The sequence below is a fragment of the Sebastes fasciatus genome, chromosome 7, assembly GCF_043250625.1.
Source record: "Sebastes fasciatus isolate fSebFas1 chromosome 7, fSebFas1.pri, whole genome shotgun sequence".
In the NCBI taxonomy this organism is placed as follows: domain Eukaryota; kingdom Metazoa; phylum Chordata; class Actinopteri; order Perciformes; family Sebastidae; genus Sebastes; species Sebastes fasciatus.
In genome coordinates, this window is record NC_133801.1 from 22190785 (window position 1) to 22211897 (window position 21113).

Sequence of the window (21113 nt, forward strand, 5' to 3'; positions counted from 1 at the left end):
CATTAAAGCAGGTCAGAGGGACAAACATCTCCCTGTGGCTGGACAGAGGCAGATTGGTCTGTGTGTGTGTGTGTGTGTGAATGCTGTACCCCGGTGTTGGCCTTGTCTCATACTTCCCCGTAGTGTTCAAGGATTTTCAGGCTGAAGGACTCCTCAGTTTGTTTACATGGGTCATGGGTGTTCATTTATCCTCACAGTGGTCAGATAAAGAGATAATACTCCATGTGTAGTAAGTGCTCTGTTTATTATGGTGATAGATTTTTTTTTTTCCATGTGAATGCAAACATGGACATGCATGATGACAGCCCAATGCATATTTATATACACCCCTCCATCATTTTCACAATCATTAAACCACTACTGGTTGTTCAGCTCTTTCAGCCTTGAGCAACATGTATCGATGTGAATGCAAACATGACTGTAAGTGCATCTGACTTCAGGTCTTGTAATGGAATTAGAGTTGGGGCTAAGGGACTTACAGCCAGTCTAATGACTACACTCTCTCTGGGGCCAGAGAGGAGGACACAGAGAGGAACACAAGAGGAACATAACACAAAACACACACACACGCACACACACACACACACAGATAGAAATACACCAGCTGAGCTCAGCGTCACACAGCAAAGTGACCTACTTTGTGTGTGTGTTTGTGTATACTGCATGCAATGTGTGCATGAAAAGGCACAAGGTGAGGGTGCAACTCTGTAAAGGTTTTCATAGACAAGTGCATTGGTGGTGAGGAGTAATAAGTGAAATGACACTGAATCTTGTTGGAAAATATGAAAAGCTTACATTCTGTCAAAACACATCCCATCGTCTATTCATAGGAGGGGAGACTGAAAATACATTTTATATCAAGGTAGTTGGATGATGAGATGGGAAGGAAGCGACATAAAATCACTGAAACATATTTTCCATATGAGAATATGAAAAGTGCAGTTTTAACTGAAGTCCTGATTCATGCATAACGTGTCAGTGTAGATCTGCACTGTCAAATCAAAATAATACATCTTACACGCATTATGGATGCATTATGAGCTAACGCTGGATAAGATGCAATCATATTACCTATTATATATATTTCCTATAGTATAAACAGTGAAGCAGATTTGGCAATTACCTGTTTTAATGAAATTTATTACACAAAAAGTCTACTTCATTTTGTTAAAGTTATGGCAAATTTGCAATATCTGCCATGGTTAGCCATAGCTGTTTTCCTCATGCAAAAATGAAAATCAGATCAGAGTCCTCTAGGCAGTCATCAGACTTGTCCTATTTAAATGGTAAAATTCCAGACATTGATCACATTTCAACTAATTCCACTGTTATCAGGCCATTAAATGTGCATTATTGGTCACTGTAAGCACCATAGATGTGGGTCATTAGGGGCCTACTACGCCTACTACGCCTACTACGTTGTTCAAGTGAAAGCGAAACTTAAAAGTAACATGTTGTAAAACTGAATGAAACGTTTTGAACAAGCAAAAATATAATAATAGAATTATAGTGAAATTAAATTATTCTTACTTTTGCTGGGGACCCCCCATCGAACCCTTAAAGGGACCCCTGGGGGTCCCCAGACTTCACTTTGAAAAACCACTGGTCTATACTACAGCGCCTTACTTCTGCTTCTGTCATTACTACGGTTGCTAGAGGTTGCTGTCGTGTTCTTTTATGACTTATTTCAGTGATCTACCATGTGAATAGATGATAAAACCTACTAGTGGGTGTAGTAGGCCCTTATTGACCCACATCTATGGTGCTTATAGCGACCAATAACGCTTATTTAATGGCCTGACAACAGTGAACAGAAACACTGCAGCACAATGTTTTCTAGCTATAATATCCACGTTCTACCGAATAAAATTAGATCAAAGAAATATATTTCTCCATCTGCAGCCTGACACACATCCAGATGTTCCTGTCTAACGATAAACAGAGTCAATCCTGTGCAACCCTGTTTGGTAAACACTAACAGAATGTTCCATTCCTTTCAGATTGCGGAGTCCTTTTGTAGAGTTATGATAAATAAAATCTGTGAAATGAGGCCTGTTATGACCGACATTGTTCTTGTGTTAACACCAAAAAAAGGTGTTTACTAAAACCTGACGTTTTTTACGACGGCGTCTACTTTCATTGCTGTGTGTCTACTTCAATAAACGTTTAATGGACGTCTCGTGAAATCAAACGAAATTACATTACAACTAAATGAAGCGAGACTTTGATTAATGGAAATAAAAATGAAACCATGGGAATGTTCTGACGTAAAAACCTCATTGTGTCTCTGCAACGATTCATCTGGACCATGAAATGGAAGCTCCTAATCAATGATAGATGATGGCGATATGTTGTATGAATACCCTTCAAATATCATTAATAATGTACTGAGTTGTACATATAATATGCTCATATGTGCATACATGTTTGCACAAATCACACTGTCTTTACTCTGTTGCTTACTGGCCTCTGGTGGTGCATCCTAAATCCAGCAGTTTGTAACTTTAAACTACTGGCGTGTCTCCTCCTCCCTCTCTCTGCCACCAAACACAAATCCACCCACACCTGCATGCACACACACACAGTCTAAGTGCATCATTATCCTAAGCCGAATCAAATATTAATGAAGCAGCACTTGATGCAGAGACAGAAACAGAATGGAAGATTGTATTTGCATAAAAGATAGAAGTAAAACTGAATGAGGACTGGAGGATGAACAGTTAGTGCCATGAATTCATAATGACTCTCTGCTGAGGTGTTCTTCAGGGTGCAGCATGTAAAATACAGACAGTTCATGTAAGGGTTATTTAAATGCTGTTTTTTTTAGAATGAGATTGACTTTGAGAACCAAAATATACTTGATGTAGAAGGGGAAAACAGGGCATGGCACTGAATCAGATGACTGTGCTGTGAGAAAGGTATCTCTCGCAGTGCTGAAATCACAGAAAAGCATCACTTAACTCTTTATGGCTCTGATAAATCCTACTGTATGTACACCATCAGCCCGTGGTTGAAAGTGAGAATCTAGCCAAATCTAGGTAGAACAAGGCATATTTTCTGAGAATTGGTGGAGACCAAAACAGAGCTTAAAGGAGAGTGATTGTAGGACTTAAAGATGACCTATTATGCTTATTTTCAGGTGCATACTTGTACTTTGGGTTTCTACTAAAACATGTTTACATGCTTTAATGTTAAATGAAACACTTTATTTTTCTCATACCGGCTGCGCAACCGAACAAAACTCCTTGGACTCCGCTCCAGCTCCGCTCTTACTAGCTTTGTTCGAGGGCATGCCAAACTAGTCATTATGCAAATAGGTTACTTGGTGACATCACCACTTTACGGAAGAAAAGGCGGGACTTCAAGCAAATCATTTCAAGCAGTTCAGGAGCAGTGTTTCTGTGGTGGAGAGTAACTCCCTTTTGGTGTGGACTTTATAACTTTGCAGACCTTTTACATACACAAATCAACACACTAAAGGAAAGGGAAAAAGCACAAAAGCATAATAGATCCTCTTTAAATTAATACAGTGAATATAAACATCAGAATGAATGCTAATGTGCCTCTGGGTCTGCTGGATGTGAAAGTAATCAACTGTTTGCAAAAGCACAGACACAACAACTTTAGTCTTTAAGCCATGGTTATGGTGGCTGTGTGTCTGACAGCTTGTTTAGATGTGTTCTGCCCCCTAGTGGCCAAACGTTGATTAGTGCAGCTTCAATTTGCTACTGATGTCTCTCAGGGACAGAGACTGCATATTGTATTGTATATTTGGTCTGCTGAGTACACCTTAGGCTATGCAGCATATTGTGTGCCACTATTGGAAACATAAACAGGAGACTTAAATTATTCATGGGCAAATTTATTTCTTAAAGACTCTTGAAGACCACTTTCAAATTATGAAAAAACTAAACACGTACACTTCTTAAAGTTAATTTGAAATATAAATGAAACTGAGTTGTGAGTGAAATGAGTTGTGCCCACTAAATGAACTGTGAAAGTCAAATTCCTTGAATTGTGTACACATACTTGGCCTGTAAAGCTAATTATGATTCTGAACTATAGTGTTTGAATTATTTGTAGATGAATTTGAAACATGAAGTTTGCATCTTAACCAACTGAGCCACCAGGACGCCCTCATGTTACAGCATCTAAATTACAAAAAAGTTAATAGATATCCAAATTTCTAAAATTCAGACATAAATCAAAACGATTAATTTCACAGATGCACAGACAAATTCTGATGGCGTAATTCAAATTCAGAGCATAATTTTGGCAATTCTTACATCGTACATTTGGACGTAAACACTTGTGCGTGCACCTGTACTGATGACGACTGTGAAAAGCACACATCTGTGCACATTAAGAGCTGTTATCTATAATACATGCAGTGTGTTTGAAGACCAAACCTTTGAGCATGTTTCCATTACATGTTGATGTATTTATTACATAAATATAAAAAAAAAAACGGGAGCATAAAAAGTTAAGAAAATGACGTTGAGTGTAAGAATGTGTTTCTTTGTGTTTGTTTATGTATGTGCGTGTGCATGTGTTAATCAGCGCACATCAGTGTGTCATCTGTAATACATGAGGAAGTGTGTTTGAAGGCCAAACCTTTGAGCATGTTTCCATTACATGTTGATGTTTTTATTACATAAATATTAAAAAACAGCGGGAGCATAAAAAGTTAAGAAAATGACGTTGAGTGTAAGAATGTGTTTCTTTGCATTTGTTTATGTATGTATGTGTTTGTGTGTGTGTGTGTGTGCCATTCCAAGCCAAGACCGTCAGAGAGTAATGTTAGACCACATACACAGCATCTGTTTCCACGGAAACAATGTCTAGAGTTTATGGTCATACACAAACACCTTTCGCCCTCGACTCTTTCTTTCTCACGCACAATAATGTTCAGTTTGCATCGCCACTAATTGACTGAGTTTGAATATTAATTTTCTTCCTTTTCCAAGAGAGTCGCAGAAGTGACTAATGGTGTGCTATGAGAGGGTTAAGAGAAGGTGACATCCTCATCAGTGAGCCAAACTGTATCAGACTTTTAGGTGAAACAGTAGCAGTACCCATGGAAACGAACATTCTCTGCCTACTTACCACAAATACTTGAACAAATTTATTCAAATTTAATCGAGGTGAACAACATCAAGTTTTTCAAAGTTTTTCAAGGAGATTTAGTTTTAGTGCAGAGTTAGGCTCATTTGCATTTTGCAAAAGCCTTCGCCTCATCGTTGAGCTGGGATAACTGTCATGCAGCTGTGAAGTTAGCTTTGCCTTTAATTTGTCACCCATCCAGTCTATGGGGAGTTATAAGGTGCCCTTTCGCAAATCCTCCTTTTGGATAAGCATCTTTTTTTTTCTGTTCAATATGTAGAACTTCGCACCCCCATAACTCGAAATGGATCATGAATGGGATCATTTTAAACTCACATTGAAACAGTTTTAAAGAGGGATCAGTCATGAATGATATGGTGCTATTTGTATGGAGGCCCATCTCGGGAGGGGCATTGCAATAGCTTACTGGGAATTCACATTAATGAGCAGTGGTAATCTGTCTACAGTGAAAGCAGAAAGCTCATAGTGACACTGGGAGCCTTAATCAGTCATTACAGATACCATTACTGTAACAAATCCCGAACATAAACAGTTGTCTGTTGAGACTACGCTTCAGTAAGCAAGAAACAAACAAACAAAACAAATTCAAATCTGCTTTAATAAGACAATACTTATGCCGTTGTTTTTCATACTACCCATTAAAAGATAATTTCCTAATATGCTTCTGTCACAGGTACCCGCCGGTACCAAACAGGCAGATAATAGTTTCAGTTGAAGCCAAAATGGCTCGACTGCCGGGTATGAAATGACTCGGATTTTTCGAACATATTTTAACATGGACTGTGTATTTTGTCCACCATCACTTACATCGTTCTAGGGAGGGATCTCTTTGGGGCTTGTATGAAGAGGAGAAATGAGTGCACATATGGGCTTTACCTGACTATTGATCTAAGCAGGATTCAAATATGTGAACGTATCCTTTAAGTATTACCAGGTCACAAATAGTCCTGATTTGTCCACCAGATGGACCTATTGCACTGTGGAAAAGCTGGCCTTTGTGATGGACCAGAGTAGTATGGTCAATGTCAAGTGTTGCCTAAAGCCAGTATAAGCTGAACGAAACCAGAGCCAGATTTGTCTTCTGAACTCATATCTGCTATCCTGCAGGTTTGCAACCCTGCTGGTGTTATGTGAGGACGCTGGTGTCCTGACTGTAGAGGATCCAGTGCTGCTTCAGGTGGGTCACAGCTCCAGTCCTTCAGGGACGGAAATTATCAAGGTATCTGACTGTGAAGAAATGTGCCAAATTAGCTCTCTGTTTTTCTGACCATCTCCAAACCTCCCATCCCAACAACCTGCACCGCGCTAATCGGCATAATGAATTCATCCAGCATGCCTGGCTTAATGGAATCAATTACTTGCAGAGGAAGAAAACATCTGGCAAGAAAACAACCGGCCCAGAGTAATTTACCTGGATGGCTACAGAGAGAACATTAAGGCAAACCAACGTAGCTTGTCTGAGTATTTAAACTGACGGTGATAGACTCATCATCATTTGTTTTTGGAGTGAAAGACAGCAGTAAGTGAAGGGAGAGCGAGGACATAAAAGGAGGGCGTAATAAGGAGGTGATATGACAAACACATCTGTTTTTCTCTCTGTGTGAGTGCAAGCGTTGAGTCTTGTTTCCCCTCCCTTGACCGTGTGCATGATGTGTGTATATTTCTACATTAATGAGCAGACTGGAGATTTTCATTAAGGTCCCATTAGTACCTCTGTTTTCCCCTCTGGGCCCCATAACTACTGCGCTCTCATTCATTCCTCTGATGCAATAACCATAAAGAGGCAGACAGAGAGTGGCAGCAGACATGGCTCACTGTTACAGGAATTTGGTAAACTTCAATATATCTAGCATTGCTTTGAGAAATAAACTCTTTTGAACTCAAACATCAAATGGGGGTTTTCAGAAAGACATCAGCTTGAAATGAGGCCATAAAGGCAGAGTGATGAGAGGTAAATTATGAAATATGATTGTTTCTTTAAAGGGGCTCTATGTAAGAATCAGAAATTGCTTGTTAACAGTGACACCGTAAGTCAACGACAGTCAGCGTCCTGTTGTTCGCGCTCGTGCTTGCATTATGTAGACGTGAGCGAGCATCGGTCAAAACAGTGAGGCGACACAGACGAGTCTGGACGTGATTGACAGCTAAAACTACAGTATCACTATATATTTCACATGCTTGGCAGTAATGTTAGCTTATCTGTCCAATAGGGATTTTGCCAGCTCAGGGTCTGTTTTGATACCAAAAACCAGACGAAGATCCCTCCATGAACCGAAGGCCCGGCCAATGTTGATCCTAATTTTCCCCCGACGTCGGTCACATTCCTGTTTTGTAAGACAGGCTTAACTGGATATAACTTTTTTTTTGTGCTTCCGTGGAGTTTGTGTTGGAGTCTAAGATGTGGTGGGGGCTGGTTGTTTGTTGCTCCATTTCTAACCAAACGTTAGCTATGGTTGCACACTGTTAGCCCTGTAACGGAGCTAAAGATAGTAAAGGCGATCGCGAGCGCGGATGACGTCACATCCGTTGGACTTTCACGGAAAAAACGGCCGTTATTATTAACAATAAAGCAGTCTACAGGCTGATAGAGGAAACCCAAAAAGTTGTGAAAGGTCTCGTTTTTTTAGGTTAGGTTACAACCTGTTCACACACTGACAATAAAAACAATTAAAACATGTTTATATATGTAAAAACGTACATACAGTACATTCCCTTTAAAGGTACAGCTTGTAGGGTTTCGTGACATCTACTGGTGTGGTTGCAGATTGAAACCAACTGGGAACCGCTCCGCTCACTCCTCCCTTTATAAAACTGTGGTAACGTGAGCCACCAACTGCAAAACCATGGTAATGCCGTTCACCTCACTCAGAGGCCATCCTTACCATAATAACATCACTTTAGCAGCAACGGAAGTCAGATGGCGGCTGGCGGCACCACGCTTTTGCACTCTGTGTCTCACGTTACCGCAGTTTCACTAGCCGTCGTAGAACTACGGTGGCCTTCAGGTGACGTAAAAAAGCGAAAGGCTCTCTCTAGAGCCAGTGTTTGGTTTGTCCGTTCTGGGCTACTGTAGAAACATGAGGAGCAACATGGCGGACACCATGAAGAAGACCTGCTCCCTATGTAGACATGAAGGGCTCATTCTGAGCTAACGAAAACACAATTCTTAGTTTCAGGTGATTATATACTAATGAAAATATTGCTATGAACATTATATTACGTTCCTGCTAATAGATCCCCCGAAATGTTACACACCTTTAATAAACAATTTGTGCTTTAGGCGTTTGACTGACTTATCTAAAACAAACAGATACGGGACTGAGCCTTGGTCTAACGGTTTTCTAGCTTGGCCATCATCCACACCCTGCTGACAGGCACGGCTGGGCAAACTTTTAAAAACCTTTCAAGCAGGCATGCAATCAAACTTGAACACTCTTCAAAACACTGTGGAAGTGTTGCAACTCCCCAGCAAGTCAACTGGCAGCAGATTTTTATCTTGGGGAACTATATGTTTTCAATCTTGGTCCTTTCCAATCCAGTGCGCATCCCCGACAGAGATGAGCAGTTTGAAAAATTTGGCTGGCGTAAAAGATCGGTCTTCTTGAACATCACTAAAAATAACAAGCATGTTTCACCACAGGAGGTTTACACTGAGTGGATGTTACTGTGCTTTCATTGCGGAACATTAGAGGGCAGTGGCTTTACATAAAGCACCACAGCTGCTTCAAGATCAACCAGAACCCTTTAAATATATTGGAGAGCACTCAGTAGTTAGTGTTAACAAGTCTGTCTGTGCAGCCTGCTGTGTGTTTCACCTTCATGCCCTTTTCTTGCTGCATAATTTCCGCTACGCAACATATGCTCACTTAACATACTGTACATGTATGCTGCTAAAACTTTGAGGAGGATGGAAAATAGCAGTTAAGTAGTCTTCTGGTGCATTGGGAGTGAAAAATAAAGATAGACACATTGTCTGTGCTGACTGTTCAAAGTCAAGTTGAGTAAAACATTTCCTGTTAGAAAATTTAGAACAGAGGGGAAGACAAGAGAGGGGGAGGAAACGGAGTGTGTAAACCCAAATAGTGGTGTAGGAATGTCAGCGGTGGACGACAAATCGTGTTGGAGTGTTAAGACAAATATTGCTTGAAACCGTGTGATGTCCACTCACAGAAAACAGAACACCACACAAAGGTGACCACTGGCGTTCACAAGGATGTTTGTCACAAAGCAAGTATAGTCACACAGCCCAGACCCCAAATACCACAGCATCAACTCAAAGAACCGTGGCGGTTCTCTGTGGACAAAGAAACTTGTTTTGGAAATCCGTCTAGACATGCCTTACATTTTGATCAGTGGCTGCTTTCAGTCAAATCCATCCTCAGTATCAGGATTAGACATGTATCCCACCGTTGCATCTGCATTGTTACGCGCCCACATGATGTCGTGCCCAGATTCCTGCTGAAACATGTGGCGCGATGACAGATCAAATCTAAAAAGGTACAAAGGAACAGAATCTGTGTGGAAATCAATTCATTGCTATCAGAACACCCTGTGCATGCAGTGAAGTGACAGGTGAAATAAGTATTCTCATTGCTGTAACTGAATAGATCTTTTCAAAAATGGTATCTTATGCAATTAGGCAGCAATCAGGAAGTTTTTGAATGTCCGCTTGCTTCCATCGTCTTTCCTTGAAGGTGAAAAAAGTTTCTTACAAGGAAAACACAGTATTCATGTTCAACAGCAATGCCAGATGGTTAGACTGTTATCAGGCCATTACACTGTATAGCCGTCACCTATCGCTTTAAGCACCATAGATTTGGGTCAGTAGGGGCCTACTACACCCACTAGAAGGTTTTATCATCTATTCACATGGCAGATCACAGAAAAAAAGGTATACAAGAACATGACAGCGACCTCTAGAGACCGTAATAATTATGACAGAGCAGAGGCAGAAGCAGAGTTTAGTTGTCCTTGTGTTGACAAGCTTTAAGTCTCACTTTCGCTTTTGAAACTTAGTTATTTTAAGCCAAAACACAATGTTTTTCCCTAAACCTAAGTGTTTTTGTTGCCTAAACCTAAAGAAGTTGTAGTTTTGTGCCTAAACCTAAAGACGTTGTTTTGTTGCCTAAACCTAAAGAAGCTGTAATTTTGTTGCCTAAACCTAAAAGAGTTGTAGTTTTGTTGCCTAAACCTAAATAAGCTGTAGTTTTGTTGTCAAAACCTAAAGAAGCTGTACTTTTGTAGCCTAATTCCAAAGACGTTGTAGTTTTGCTGCCTAAATCTAAATAAGCTGTAGTTTTGTTGCCTAAATCCAAAGACATTGTAGTTTTGTTGCCTAAAACTGAAGAAGTTGTAGTTTTGTTGCCTAAACCTTAAGAAGCCATTTACAATGTGTTGCTTTTAAGTTTTGCTTTCACTTTTACAATGTAGTAGACCGCTAATCACCCACATTTATGATGCTTACAGTAATGGATAACGACTATTTAATGGCCTGATAACAGTCTAATCGGCTGGTGCTGGCATTGCTGAATTGGAAAGACTTCGGGTGTAAATTCATAAGGAAATGGTTACAGTCAGGATGTCTTTTTAATGCCTTATGAGTGTTCTATAAAGCACCATCAAGTGATTTATTAACCATTGATGAATACATTAGTTATAAATGACAGACACTGAGATGAAAGGAAAGTCACTCACACACATACACCAACCGTTGTCAAGTCATTTATGTACAAAGACAGAATGTACAGTAGTGGGACACAATGCAGTCGCTTATCAGACTGGCACAAAGATGCCAGGGGGTAAGAGAACACACTCAGGAGGAGGCATGCTAAGTGGCCTTGACAGAAGAGAGCTATCAGAGAGCGTTCATAGTTCAGACCATTTCAGAACAGCACACACATGCATGAATACAATGACACACAAGAAGACGGACATACATGAACAAATAGACAATCAAATAAACACAAATTTGTGAATTAATGCATATTTAGTTGTTTAAAGTGTCCTATAGGAAGCAATTAAGAGCAAGAGAGCTATTTAGGGTTCAGCACATGTATGGAAGGGCCATATTGGGACAGATTACACTGAGACTGGGAAATTCTTCCTAAGCAGAGCAGTCTTGTCCCTGGTACAGTATGGAACCCAACAACACATACTGTACTAGACTCTGACAACTAGTGGGACTTAGTCCAGGACAAATTATCACTCTAAGTCTGTAATCAAAGATCAGAAAAACCGACTTGACCGGCTTGACCTCCAGCTGTCAGCATCTGACTGTCTGTGTGTAAGTAAGTGTGTGTGTGTGTGAGAAATGGAGTAAACAAGGACGCACACTGTCATTGATGTGAAGCACCTACCTTCTAGATATCATCCAAGTACAGAGTGGCAATTTCAGAGCTGCCGTTTTGGACCTGTAATTCCGGTCCAACCTGCACCCACCCACCTATACTGCCAAGAAAAGTAAAAGCAGCAGCTCTGCAGCAACCTCAGGTCAACATATGTGAGTTTGTGAGTTAGTTACAAGCCAGGTCCGTGAGATGCTTCTCATCTAAAGACGAAAGACATTAGAATTGTTATGTGATTATTGTATCTTTGAAATTATTGTGATGGGATACGTTTTCATTTTTAGAATATTTAGACAATCCTGGTGAAAATGGATGCAGTATGTGTTGCTAAAGCAGCACATTTTAACCTCATCTATTTGCTGTTTGGTGCTGCATGGACAGGTAGCAATGGACTTATCAGAAGTTTAAAACAGCTGCAAGCTGAGGCTGGAAATCGAGTTGAAGAGAGTGCTGAGAAAGTGAACTAAAAGACTAATGGCCCTAGATCTAAAACAATAAACTGAAAGATGCTAAAACACTGAGTCGAGTGGGTGATGATTCTCTTTGCGTTCATCACTACAGGTGACCCCTTTCACATTGCTCAGTCATTAGATCCATTGTTAAAAACATCCATTAGTGCAGTTTTAAATAGACTTGATGGATGGATGATGGAATAAAATATTCATATTCTGGGTTCAACTACAGAGTGTATATGTGTATTTTCTGGGTGGACACACATGACATGAAAACTTTATGCTGTCTTTGGCATCTGAATGAATTCAACATGTACTGGCAATTAGATAAACGAAGGGAGGGCGTGGAGAGAATGTTAGGAGAAACAAAGAGACGTCTCAAGAGAATGGATAAGCATGTGACAGCACAATAAGCATGACGAGGGTTTAGCACTACCACTCATTAGTGTGTTAAGTGAGTCTCAGAAATTTACTCAAGGTAGAACTACGGGTGTTTTAGTATGTTTATCTGATCCACAAGGGGGGGCCTTGAAACAGGCGTAAGTCACTTGTCATTCCTTTCCACATCATCAGATTCCTACAGATATCAACTCCCTGTGGCAAAGCAAGTGTGGGCATGTGAAAAGGATAGTAACTGATGAAAGGACATGTCTCTACAATTGTGGTTTTGTTCATGACAACTACTAAACTAATAATCATAAAAGCAATGACGCAGATGAGAACAAACAGGGAGTTGCAGAAACGAAAGAGAGAGAAAATGGATATTTGTCCCACTTATGCATTTCAAATGAAATTGGAAAAACCTTGAGAACGTCATCACAAAAACTCTCTGCACAAAAAAAATGTGTGTGTGTCTTAATCACGTTGTGGGGACCAAAGGCTACACAGTAACAATATAGGGACTCACCTCCCATGTGGGGACACAAGCTTGTATATGGTTGCAGGTACAGTGTGTTTGGCGGCATCTAGTGGTGTAGTTGTAGATTTCAACCAGTTGAGTATCCCTCTGTTCACTCCATTTCCAAGACTGCGGTATCGTGAGCCCTCGACTGCGAAACCAGGGTAACGCCGTTCGCCTCACTCAGAAGCATAATAACACAACTTTAGGAGCAACGGAAGCAGGGTCGGCGCCAGAGTGTTAGGGGCGGACGGGAAATCAGGTTTGACGGGGGGCATTTTTTTTCACCTCATATAGCCTTTATTAAGTGTATCTTTAACATTATCATGTTTCGTGAAAGAAATGACAGAGAGGTGTATACATACTGCCACTTATGCGCACTGGTGCGCACGCACGCATACACATGCTGTTATGTCCACAAAAACAGGTTATAAACTAACACCGTGTCCTAACTGGATGCGAGCGTCCGACTACCGCGCTGCGTCGCGCATCTGACGCTCTCTGTCCACTGAATACGTTAAATCTGCACTTCTGTTACATCATGTAAACAAACCAGGAACATATCAGCTGTGAGCTCCAGATCAGACTGGAGCTGAAGACGTAACCACCTCAAAGATGGGTTAGTAGTACTTGTTATCTTCCTACGTTCGTACTTTTTTTTCTTTATCAGAAAACACACGTTTTATTTGTAACCCCCATGGCCCGCCCCTAACGCCGACGCTGAACGGAAGTCAGCCAAGGGCTGGCGGCACCATGATTTTGCACTCTGCGACTCACGTTATCACAGTTTCACAAGCGCGTCGAAGAACTACAGTGGCCTATGGGTAACGTAAAAACTCGAAAGGCTCTTGCTAGAGCCAACGTTTGATTTGTCCGTTCTGTGTTACTGCAGAAACATGGCAGAGCAACATAGGCGGACACCGTGAAGAGCTCATTCTAAGCTAAAGAAAACACGTTGGCTGTTTTCGAAACCGCATACTATACTAGTAGTACGTACTGATTTGGCCAAAATGTAGTATGTAGTATGCAGTATGCGAACAAAAGCAAAATCTCCAGTATGCCAGAAATACCCGGATGACGTACTGATTTGGAAAAATTCTCCAGTATGCATCGGACCAGTCTATCTCGCCTACTGTATCCCACAATGCAAAGCGGCGGAACAGCACAGGCTACGGGTATAAAAACAGCAGCCAGAAGCTGCTCTTTTTTTACGTTTTCTGTAGCCATTTCAACACTAAATTCACTTCTGAAAGTTTTTGAGGCGAGAAATCAACTGTGTAGATTATTAATATCGGCAGTTTTACGAAGTTAGATGGCGAATCGAACATTTGTTCCACCGTTGTCGGAGTTTAGAAGCTCCACAGAATACCGTGACAGCCAGCGAGCGCCTGCCCGGGTCGCTGCCAGCAAGCCGGGTAGTCACGCTCAGAGACCGCTATGAGCTGCTGGAGCTCTCTAGAGACCGGTCTGTAGACGAGAGGCTTTGATTTCCTTGTTGACGGATAGTTTGTTTAAATATCACAACACAGATGTCCATTATAAATTAACAGGAACCTGTGTTTATTTGCCTTTTTTCGAGTTAAAAAGCTCCACAATCACCCGCGGGCGTAGCTCGCTGGAGAGCCGGCCAGTGACGCTCACAGAGCGGCTGCAGAGCTGCAGAGTGGCGAGGGAAGATGAGAGGAGAGGAAGAGGAGAGAGAAGAGGAGAGGGAAAGAGCAGCTTCTGACGGGGCAGAGAGGTTCCTGATGAGACAACATGACACTTTTTTAACATTTCTCTAATATCTGGAGGGAGAGCAGTCCTTTTGCTGTAACTGAAAAAGCAGTTTGAGTAAAGTAAACGTTGTGGATGAATGTTTTATATTTCCCGTCTCTCCTCGTTGATGATCCTGTTTGTCGGACTTCTTTATGAGCTGTCAGAATAAATAGTTTAAACCTGCAGTATCTTATAAAGTAAACAAGCACATCATAAACAACAAAATCAAAGTTGTATTTTTTGATAATATTGTAATAGTGGTACAAGTTAGTTTTTTTGTCCTGTGCTTTAAGAGCTGGTTTGAAGGCTTAAGCCTCGTCTAGCATACTGCTAAATACATCACTTTAACTGTCACATACTGCATACTACTGAGGAACGCAGTATACAGTATGTACTGTATACTGCATACTGCGCTCCTCAGTAGTATGCAGTATGCGGTTTCGAAAACAGCCAATATTTCAGAGTTTCAGGTGATTATACAGTAATGAAAACATAGTTATGAATATGGTAATACGTTATGGTAAGGGTACATTAATCATCATGAACTCATGCGTGACTTAATGCATGAAAGAACATGAATTTATTCGAAAATGTAAGAATTAAGCATACATGACTTAATGCAAGAACAATACGTTAATTAATGCAACAACTAAGGTATCTCAATCATGATTTCTGAGTGATTAATGATGTCCATGTCTTCTTCATAGGGAAGTCTGCAGTTAAAGTGACTGACCAGTCACATCATTAAGCATTTACTTTTTCATGACTTCATCATGTCAAATAAAGTGGTAACCTGGTCCCTCTTTAGTATAGATAAATAACATATGATTAATGATGGTGTATTAACCATTTGTTGCTTATGAATCAATCTTCTTTGTGACCCCTCTGACAGATGACTTACATGGTGTGTGTTAGAGCCTGTTTTGTTTTGTTTTAAGATATGAATGCCACCTATGGGTTTAATTTTGGCAAAAGGAATAAAGGAGGAAATAGCTTGCTCAGCCGTGTCCAACGAATAAAAACAGGTACAACCGGTATCTGCAAGATGCCATCGGGCAATAGTTCTCAACAGAAAACAAATGCGACAAAGAAGTAAAAGAGACAAATGTAGGCCTAAATAAAGAAGTTTTAGACATAGTTTAAACATAATTATCAATATGGTAATACTTTATGGTAAGGGTATATTAATCATCATGAACTCCTGCGTGACTTAATGCATGAAAAAACATGAATTAATTCATGTAGTACTTCATAAACTATCGAAAAATGAAAGAATTAAGCATGCATGACTTAATACAAAAACAATACATTAAATAATGCAACAACTAAGGTATCTCAATCGTCATGACTTCTGAGTGATTAATGACGTCCATGTCTTCTTCAAAGGGAAGTCTGCGGTTAAAGTGACTGACCAGTCACAACATTAAGTATTAACTAAGCTTTACTTTTTCATGACTTCATCATGTTTGTGGCCTTTCAAATAAAGTGGTGACCTGGTCCCTCTTTAATATAGATAAATAACATGATTAATGACGGTGTATTAACCATTTGTTGCCCCTCTGACAGATGACTTACATGGTGTTTGTTAGAGCCTGTTTTGTTTTGTTTTAAGAAATTAATGCCAACTATGCGTTTAATGTTGGCAAAAGGAATAAAGGAGGAAATAGCTTGCTCCGCCCTGTCCATATATAGAAACAGGTGCAACCGGTATCTGCAAGGAGCAATCAGGCAATAGTTTTCAACAGAAAGCACATGCAGCAAAGGAGTACAAGAGACAAATGTAGGCCTGAAGAAAGAAGTTTTAGAGACAATCATTTGATTTGAGTTCTGCTCTTTCTTTGATTCAATTTCACTTGTTTTATTTATGAATGTCTTTGAGCTTTTCGGAGTTCCGGGCAAGCTACGAAGAAAATCGAAAATGAAGATAGACAAATGTGAGTACCTGCGTGTTGCAACTTGATGGCGTATGGTGACTAATTGTAGAAAAAGTCATGATGAATTTACATGTATGTTCTGCTATCTTGTGTCTTTGCAAAGACAATGGCATTGCTTCCTTGTGTGACATGGTATGTGAACATTTGACTCGGTTGGCTTTGAATTATCATTTAAAGTTTGTTATTATTAAATGGTTTATGAGCTTTAAGCTAATATGTGATACATACAACTTCTCTTTTCCTAACTAGCATCGATAATTGAAATGGAATCCAAAATTATGATCTAATTTGACTTTGTAATTTTTCTAAATGCATGCCTAAATACACAGAAGGGATGACCTTTTTTGAGGGGTCGAAAAGACACATAATACACCACCATTAATCATATGCTTCTTATCAGTAGGCTATTAAAAAGGGACCAGGTCACCACTTTATTTGAAGGCCCACAACATGATGAAGTCATGAAAAATTAAGCTTAGTTAATCATGATTACAACACTTGGAGTTAAACATGTGCACTGCTGTGACTGGTCAGTCACTTTAACTGCAGACTTACCAAGGAAGTATGGAGGACAGAACCTGCCAAAATAAAAAAAGTAATGAATAAATAAATAAATGACTCGATAAATAATGTCATTAAATGTAGCAAAAATAAATGTATCCATTAATTAAATGAAATGAAATGTGACATAACTTGATATTTCTGTTTTAATTTGCTTCTTTATTTATTCATCTTTGTATTCTCTTCTGTTTCATTTTCACCTATGGAGGCGGGAATGACGACTAAATGCATAAAAAGATAAACAAATACATACATTTAAAAATAAATAAAACATAAATGCAAAAATAAATAAATAAAATTAAAAATGAATAAAAGAAAAATAAATAAATAAATAAAAAATTAAACAAAAGAATAAATAAATTAGGAAATTAATACAAAGAAGCGGATTAAAACAGAAATATAAATTATTGTCAGATTTTAATGATTTAATTAATGGCTACATAATATTTTTATATTATTTTTGCAACATTTATTATTTATTATTTTCATTTATTTTTGATTTTGGTTCCATCCTCCGTAATGAAGAAGACATGGACATCATTAATACCTCAGAAGTCATGATGATTGAGAAACCTTAGTTATTGCAATAATGAACGTATTGTTGTTGCATAAACTCATGCATGACATTCTCTTAATTCTTGTACATCCCTGATAGTTCATGAAGAACGACATGGATTAATTAATGCTTTTTCATGCATCAAGTCACGCCTGAATTCATGATCATTTATGTACCCTTACCATAAAGTGTTGTGTATATTTCTGCTATTAGATCCCCCGAAATGTTACATGTTCACTGTTCCTTTAAAGCTTGTTTCTTGGTATGGGTAATTGTTCTGATTAGACGTACACTGGTTATTGTAAATCTTCAGAGAATGAAGTAAATATACAAAACCAAGCTTGCGTGTGTGTGTGTCTGGAACATTTGATCATCCAGCCTTGCTTCAATTTTGTGACTAATTCCCATGTGTACACTCAGCTAATGTTTATCACACATTGTATTTCAAACTGCACCACATAAGTCACTGAAGTGTTGTTATTACAGTGGAACTCTTTTCTTGGAGACACTCAATACATTATTTCCAACCATCCAATTCCTCTTCGATAAAAAAAGCAAATGAAAAAAAACTCCCAAACTGTTTGTGCCACTCTGGAAATATTGGGCAAGTTGGCACTTTTAGCTATTTTCCACTTCTTATCTCTCAGTCCATCTTCTCTGTTCCTCTTCTTGCTGCCTCATGACCGGCACAAACCTCCGTCTGAAAGCCCCTCTTTCTCTCTGAGTGACAGCACTGAGCTTATTAATGTGTGTGTAGCATATGTGAGTCCTCGCCTGTGGGTGTGTTTGTGTGGTTCTGTACTTTGGTGCTAGATGGTGCGTGCGTGTACACTGACAGCAGACTTTGAGCAGAACTGGACAGCCCGTCTGTTGCTGATAGGACAGTTACTCCCCTGACAGTTCCTGATGGGGGAGGTGCTGATAGAACAAGCTGTCTGAGTGACCTTGATCCAACCAAAGAACCTGATGAAAAATAACTTCTTGGAATTGTGACACAATTGCTCGTCTGTGTGATTCACAAGCATATGTGGACCAAATGCAGAACTGCTTATTAGTCATGGTTTTTTGCTTCCTGCAAGTCCGGTTCTCCAGTACATATCATTCATATGGAAACTGAACAATTGAGCTAATTGATTGCAAAACCACAAGGCTGTCACTCAAAACTGTGATGATGCGCCAGATATAAAGTAAATGCGTAGATGTTTGTTTTCTTAAGAAAGACACCATTAAATCATCCACCTTAGAGAGGCATGGTTCACATCAACGTTACTGACGCACTGTGCATGTTGCTACTTGACACATGCGTGTATCGGATTTGTTTGGCACTGGTTGGTTTCATTGAGAAATACTATCCGATCTAACACAGAGTGCATTCAGGTCTGTGTATCTGTGTTTGCACACATGCACCTATTTTTTATTATTTCTTTTTGTAGCAAAAGACTGTTTAATACCTGTGTCACCCCGGGCACAGCGCAATTAAAATCCAATGCTCTCCAGGAGTCCATAACATGCTGGGTTTACTGACAGCGAACTGAGCTCAAATGGCCAACAGAGAAGGGGGCGAGGGGGTTTTATTTGAAGAGCACAGCAACAAAATGATGGAAAATGTGATCACAGAGGTTGCACTGCCGGCAAATGTGAACATCTTTCGGATGCACTGACAGGCAGCTGCTGCGAAAAAAATGCTGTCAGTTCAGCTTCACAGATATTCAAAAAGGCATACACACATATGGAAATACCTCAGTGGGGAATTATGGCATTATTTATCAGAAGCAATGGAACATGGATAGTGTGATAAGCATATGCAGAGATGAAGTTTAAGGGCCACATGACATGGTTTGGGTGCAGTTTCACAATGACATTACTGTATACTCATTACTTATATGTCTATATCAGCAGATAAATACTCCCCCTCACTTACAGTAGAACTTTGTGGTAAAATTCCCTACATAAATATATAAATGCACATCAGCAACCCTAGCTTAACATAGATCGCATGACTATGATCAGTCACTGATGACAAAAACAAGTTCTCATCCTGTAAACTCCCTCGCTTCCTCTAAAAGAAGGTCATTCTCTGCACGCCCATTTAATGGCCTGATACCAGTTGAATTGGGTGCAGCGGGATGTAGTCTTTGCTTTCTTCTCGCTTTAATGCTAACTTTGACTTTTAGACCCGACATCCTCGTGTGTTTGCAGAGTTAATTGCTCTCACGGAATCGACCCTCTGATGAACTTTAGCAACAAAACAGAGTAAATGGATCAAAGTAAAAGTTTTCTTTTTTTATGGGGCTAGATAGCGAGCCATGTCACGGTACTGTAATAATGGATGTAGGCTCTTGAACCACTTGTGGTTTAGAGTAACGAAGCATCGCAGAGCAAGCAGGCTTTTTACTGAAGTAGAATCAAACACATTATACAGTGCTGGTGACGGCCTTAATCTCTCAGCATGGAAGCGCAGTTGCAATCGCCTCGGTTAAACCCCTGTTATATGTGACACCAATCAGTAAACGTTTATCATTTAAACAACGCCTCCATATATAGTGCAGTTAGCTGCTTCTGTAATTGATTGAGGGCAGTTGCGACCAGCAGTAAAGGAACCCATAAGTACGGTGATTTGCATGTCAAAGGAGTGCATGTTTAGGTATCTGTAGGTTAAAAGCTTTTTTGATGTCTAGTTAATGTAGAAGCCTATAATCAAGTTCATATGTTGTATAACCTTGTGTAACTTTTCCAGTCGTGGTTACATTGGGATGGGGATTTAAAGGAGCAGTGTGTGACATTTAGGAGAATCGTTGTGTTTTTGTTGCCTTAGAATGAGCCGTTTATATATACATATGGAGCGGGTCCTCTTCACAGAGTCTGCCATGTTCCTACAGTAGCCCAGAATGGACAAACCAAACACATAGCTCCATAGGGCCATTCACATTTTCACCATGTGGGCAACGTCCGGGGTCTGAGAAGTGAAGCCAATGCGGAAGTGCTTTAAACGTGCATTCTTTCTAATAGCCAGCAGGGGGCGACTCCTCTGGTTGCAAAAAGAAGTCTGATTGTATAGAAATCTATGAGAAAATGAGCCTACTTCTCACTTGATTTATTACCTCAGTAAACATTGTAAACATGAGTTTATGGTCTCAATCACTAGTTTCAAGTATTCTTCTATACAGCATGATGTTCATTTAGTAAATTATGCTCCCATTTAAAGTAGAATAGATGGTAAAGCAGAGGATGCTTTAGGGCGTGGCTACCTTGTAATTGACAGGTCGCTACCACAGCGTTGTCTGCTCAAGGGTGTTGTCGGTATTTCCGTCTTACAACTTTAACCCTTTCACAGTGTGTTTTCAGTTCATTTAAATTAATTATAACCTTTATGGTCGCATGAAAATTCTTATTCAGGGTTCGGTTGTACTTAGCTCCACCCTCTCGTGTCACTTCTGGTTGCAAAAAAATAACATGGTGACGGCCAAAAACCAAGATGGCCAAAAT

General features: G+C 39.9%; 1 protein-coding gene across 3 annotated transcripts in view; it reads left to right on the forward strand.

Moving 5' to 3' along the window:
* LOC141771715 (neprilysin-like) overlaps positions 1–21113 on the forward strand; it is a 79419-nt gene that overhangs the window by 18935 nt on the left and 39371 nt on the right. The window contains exon 1 of one of the 3 annotated variants that reach the window (XM_074642274.1): positions 6237–6301. The exons of 1 other annotated variant lie outside the window; for it this stretch is intronic. Coding sequence is in view for 1 of the 2 variants with exons in the window: in XM_074642271.1 (XP_074498372.1) it covers positions 16441–16510 (70 nt within the window). In the remaining variant the exon portion in view is untranslated. Of the gene's footprint in view, positions 1–6236; positions 6302–16359; positions 16511–21113 lie in introns of those variants that run through there. One more of the 3 variants, XM_074642271.1, reaches the window with a different exon arrangement.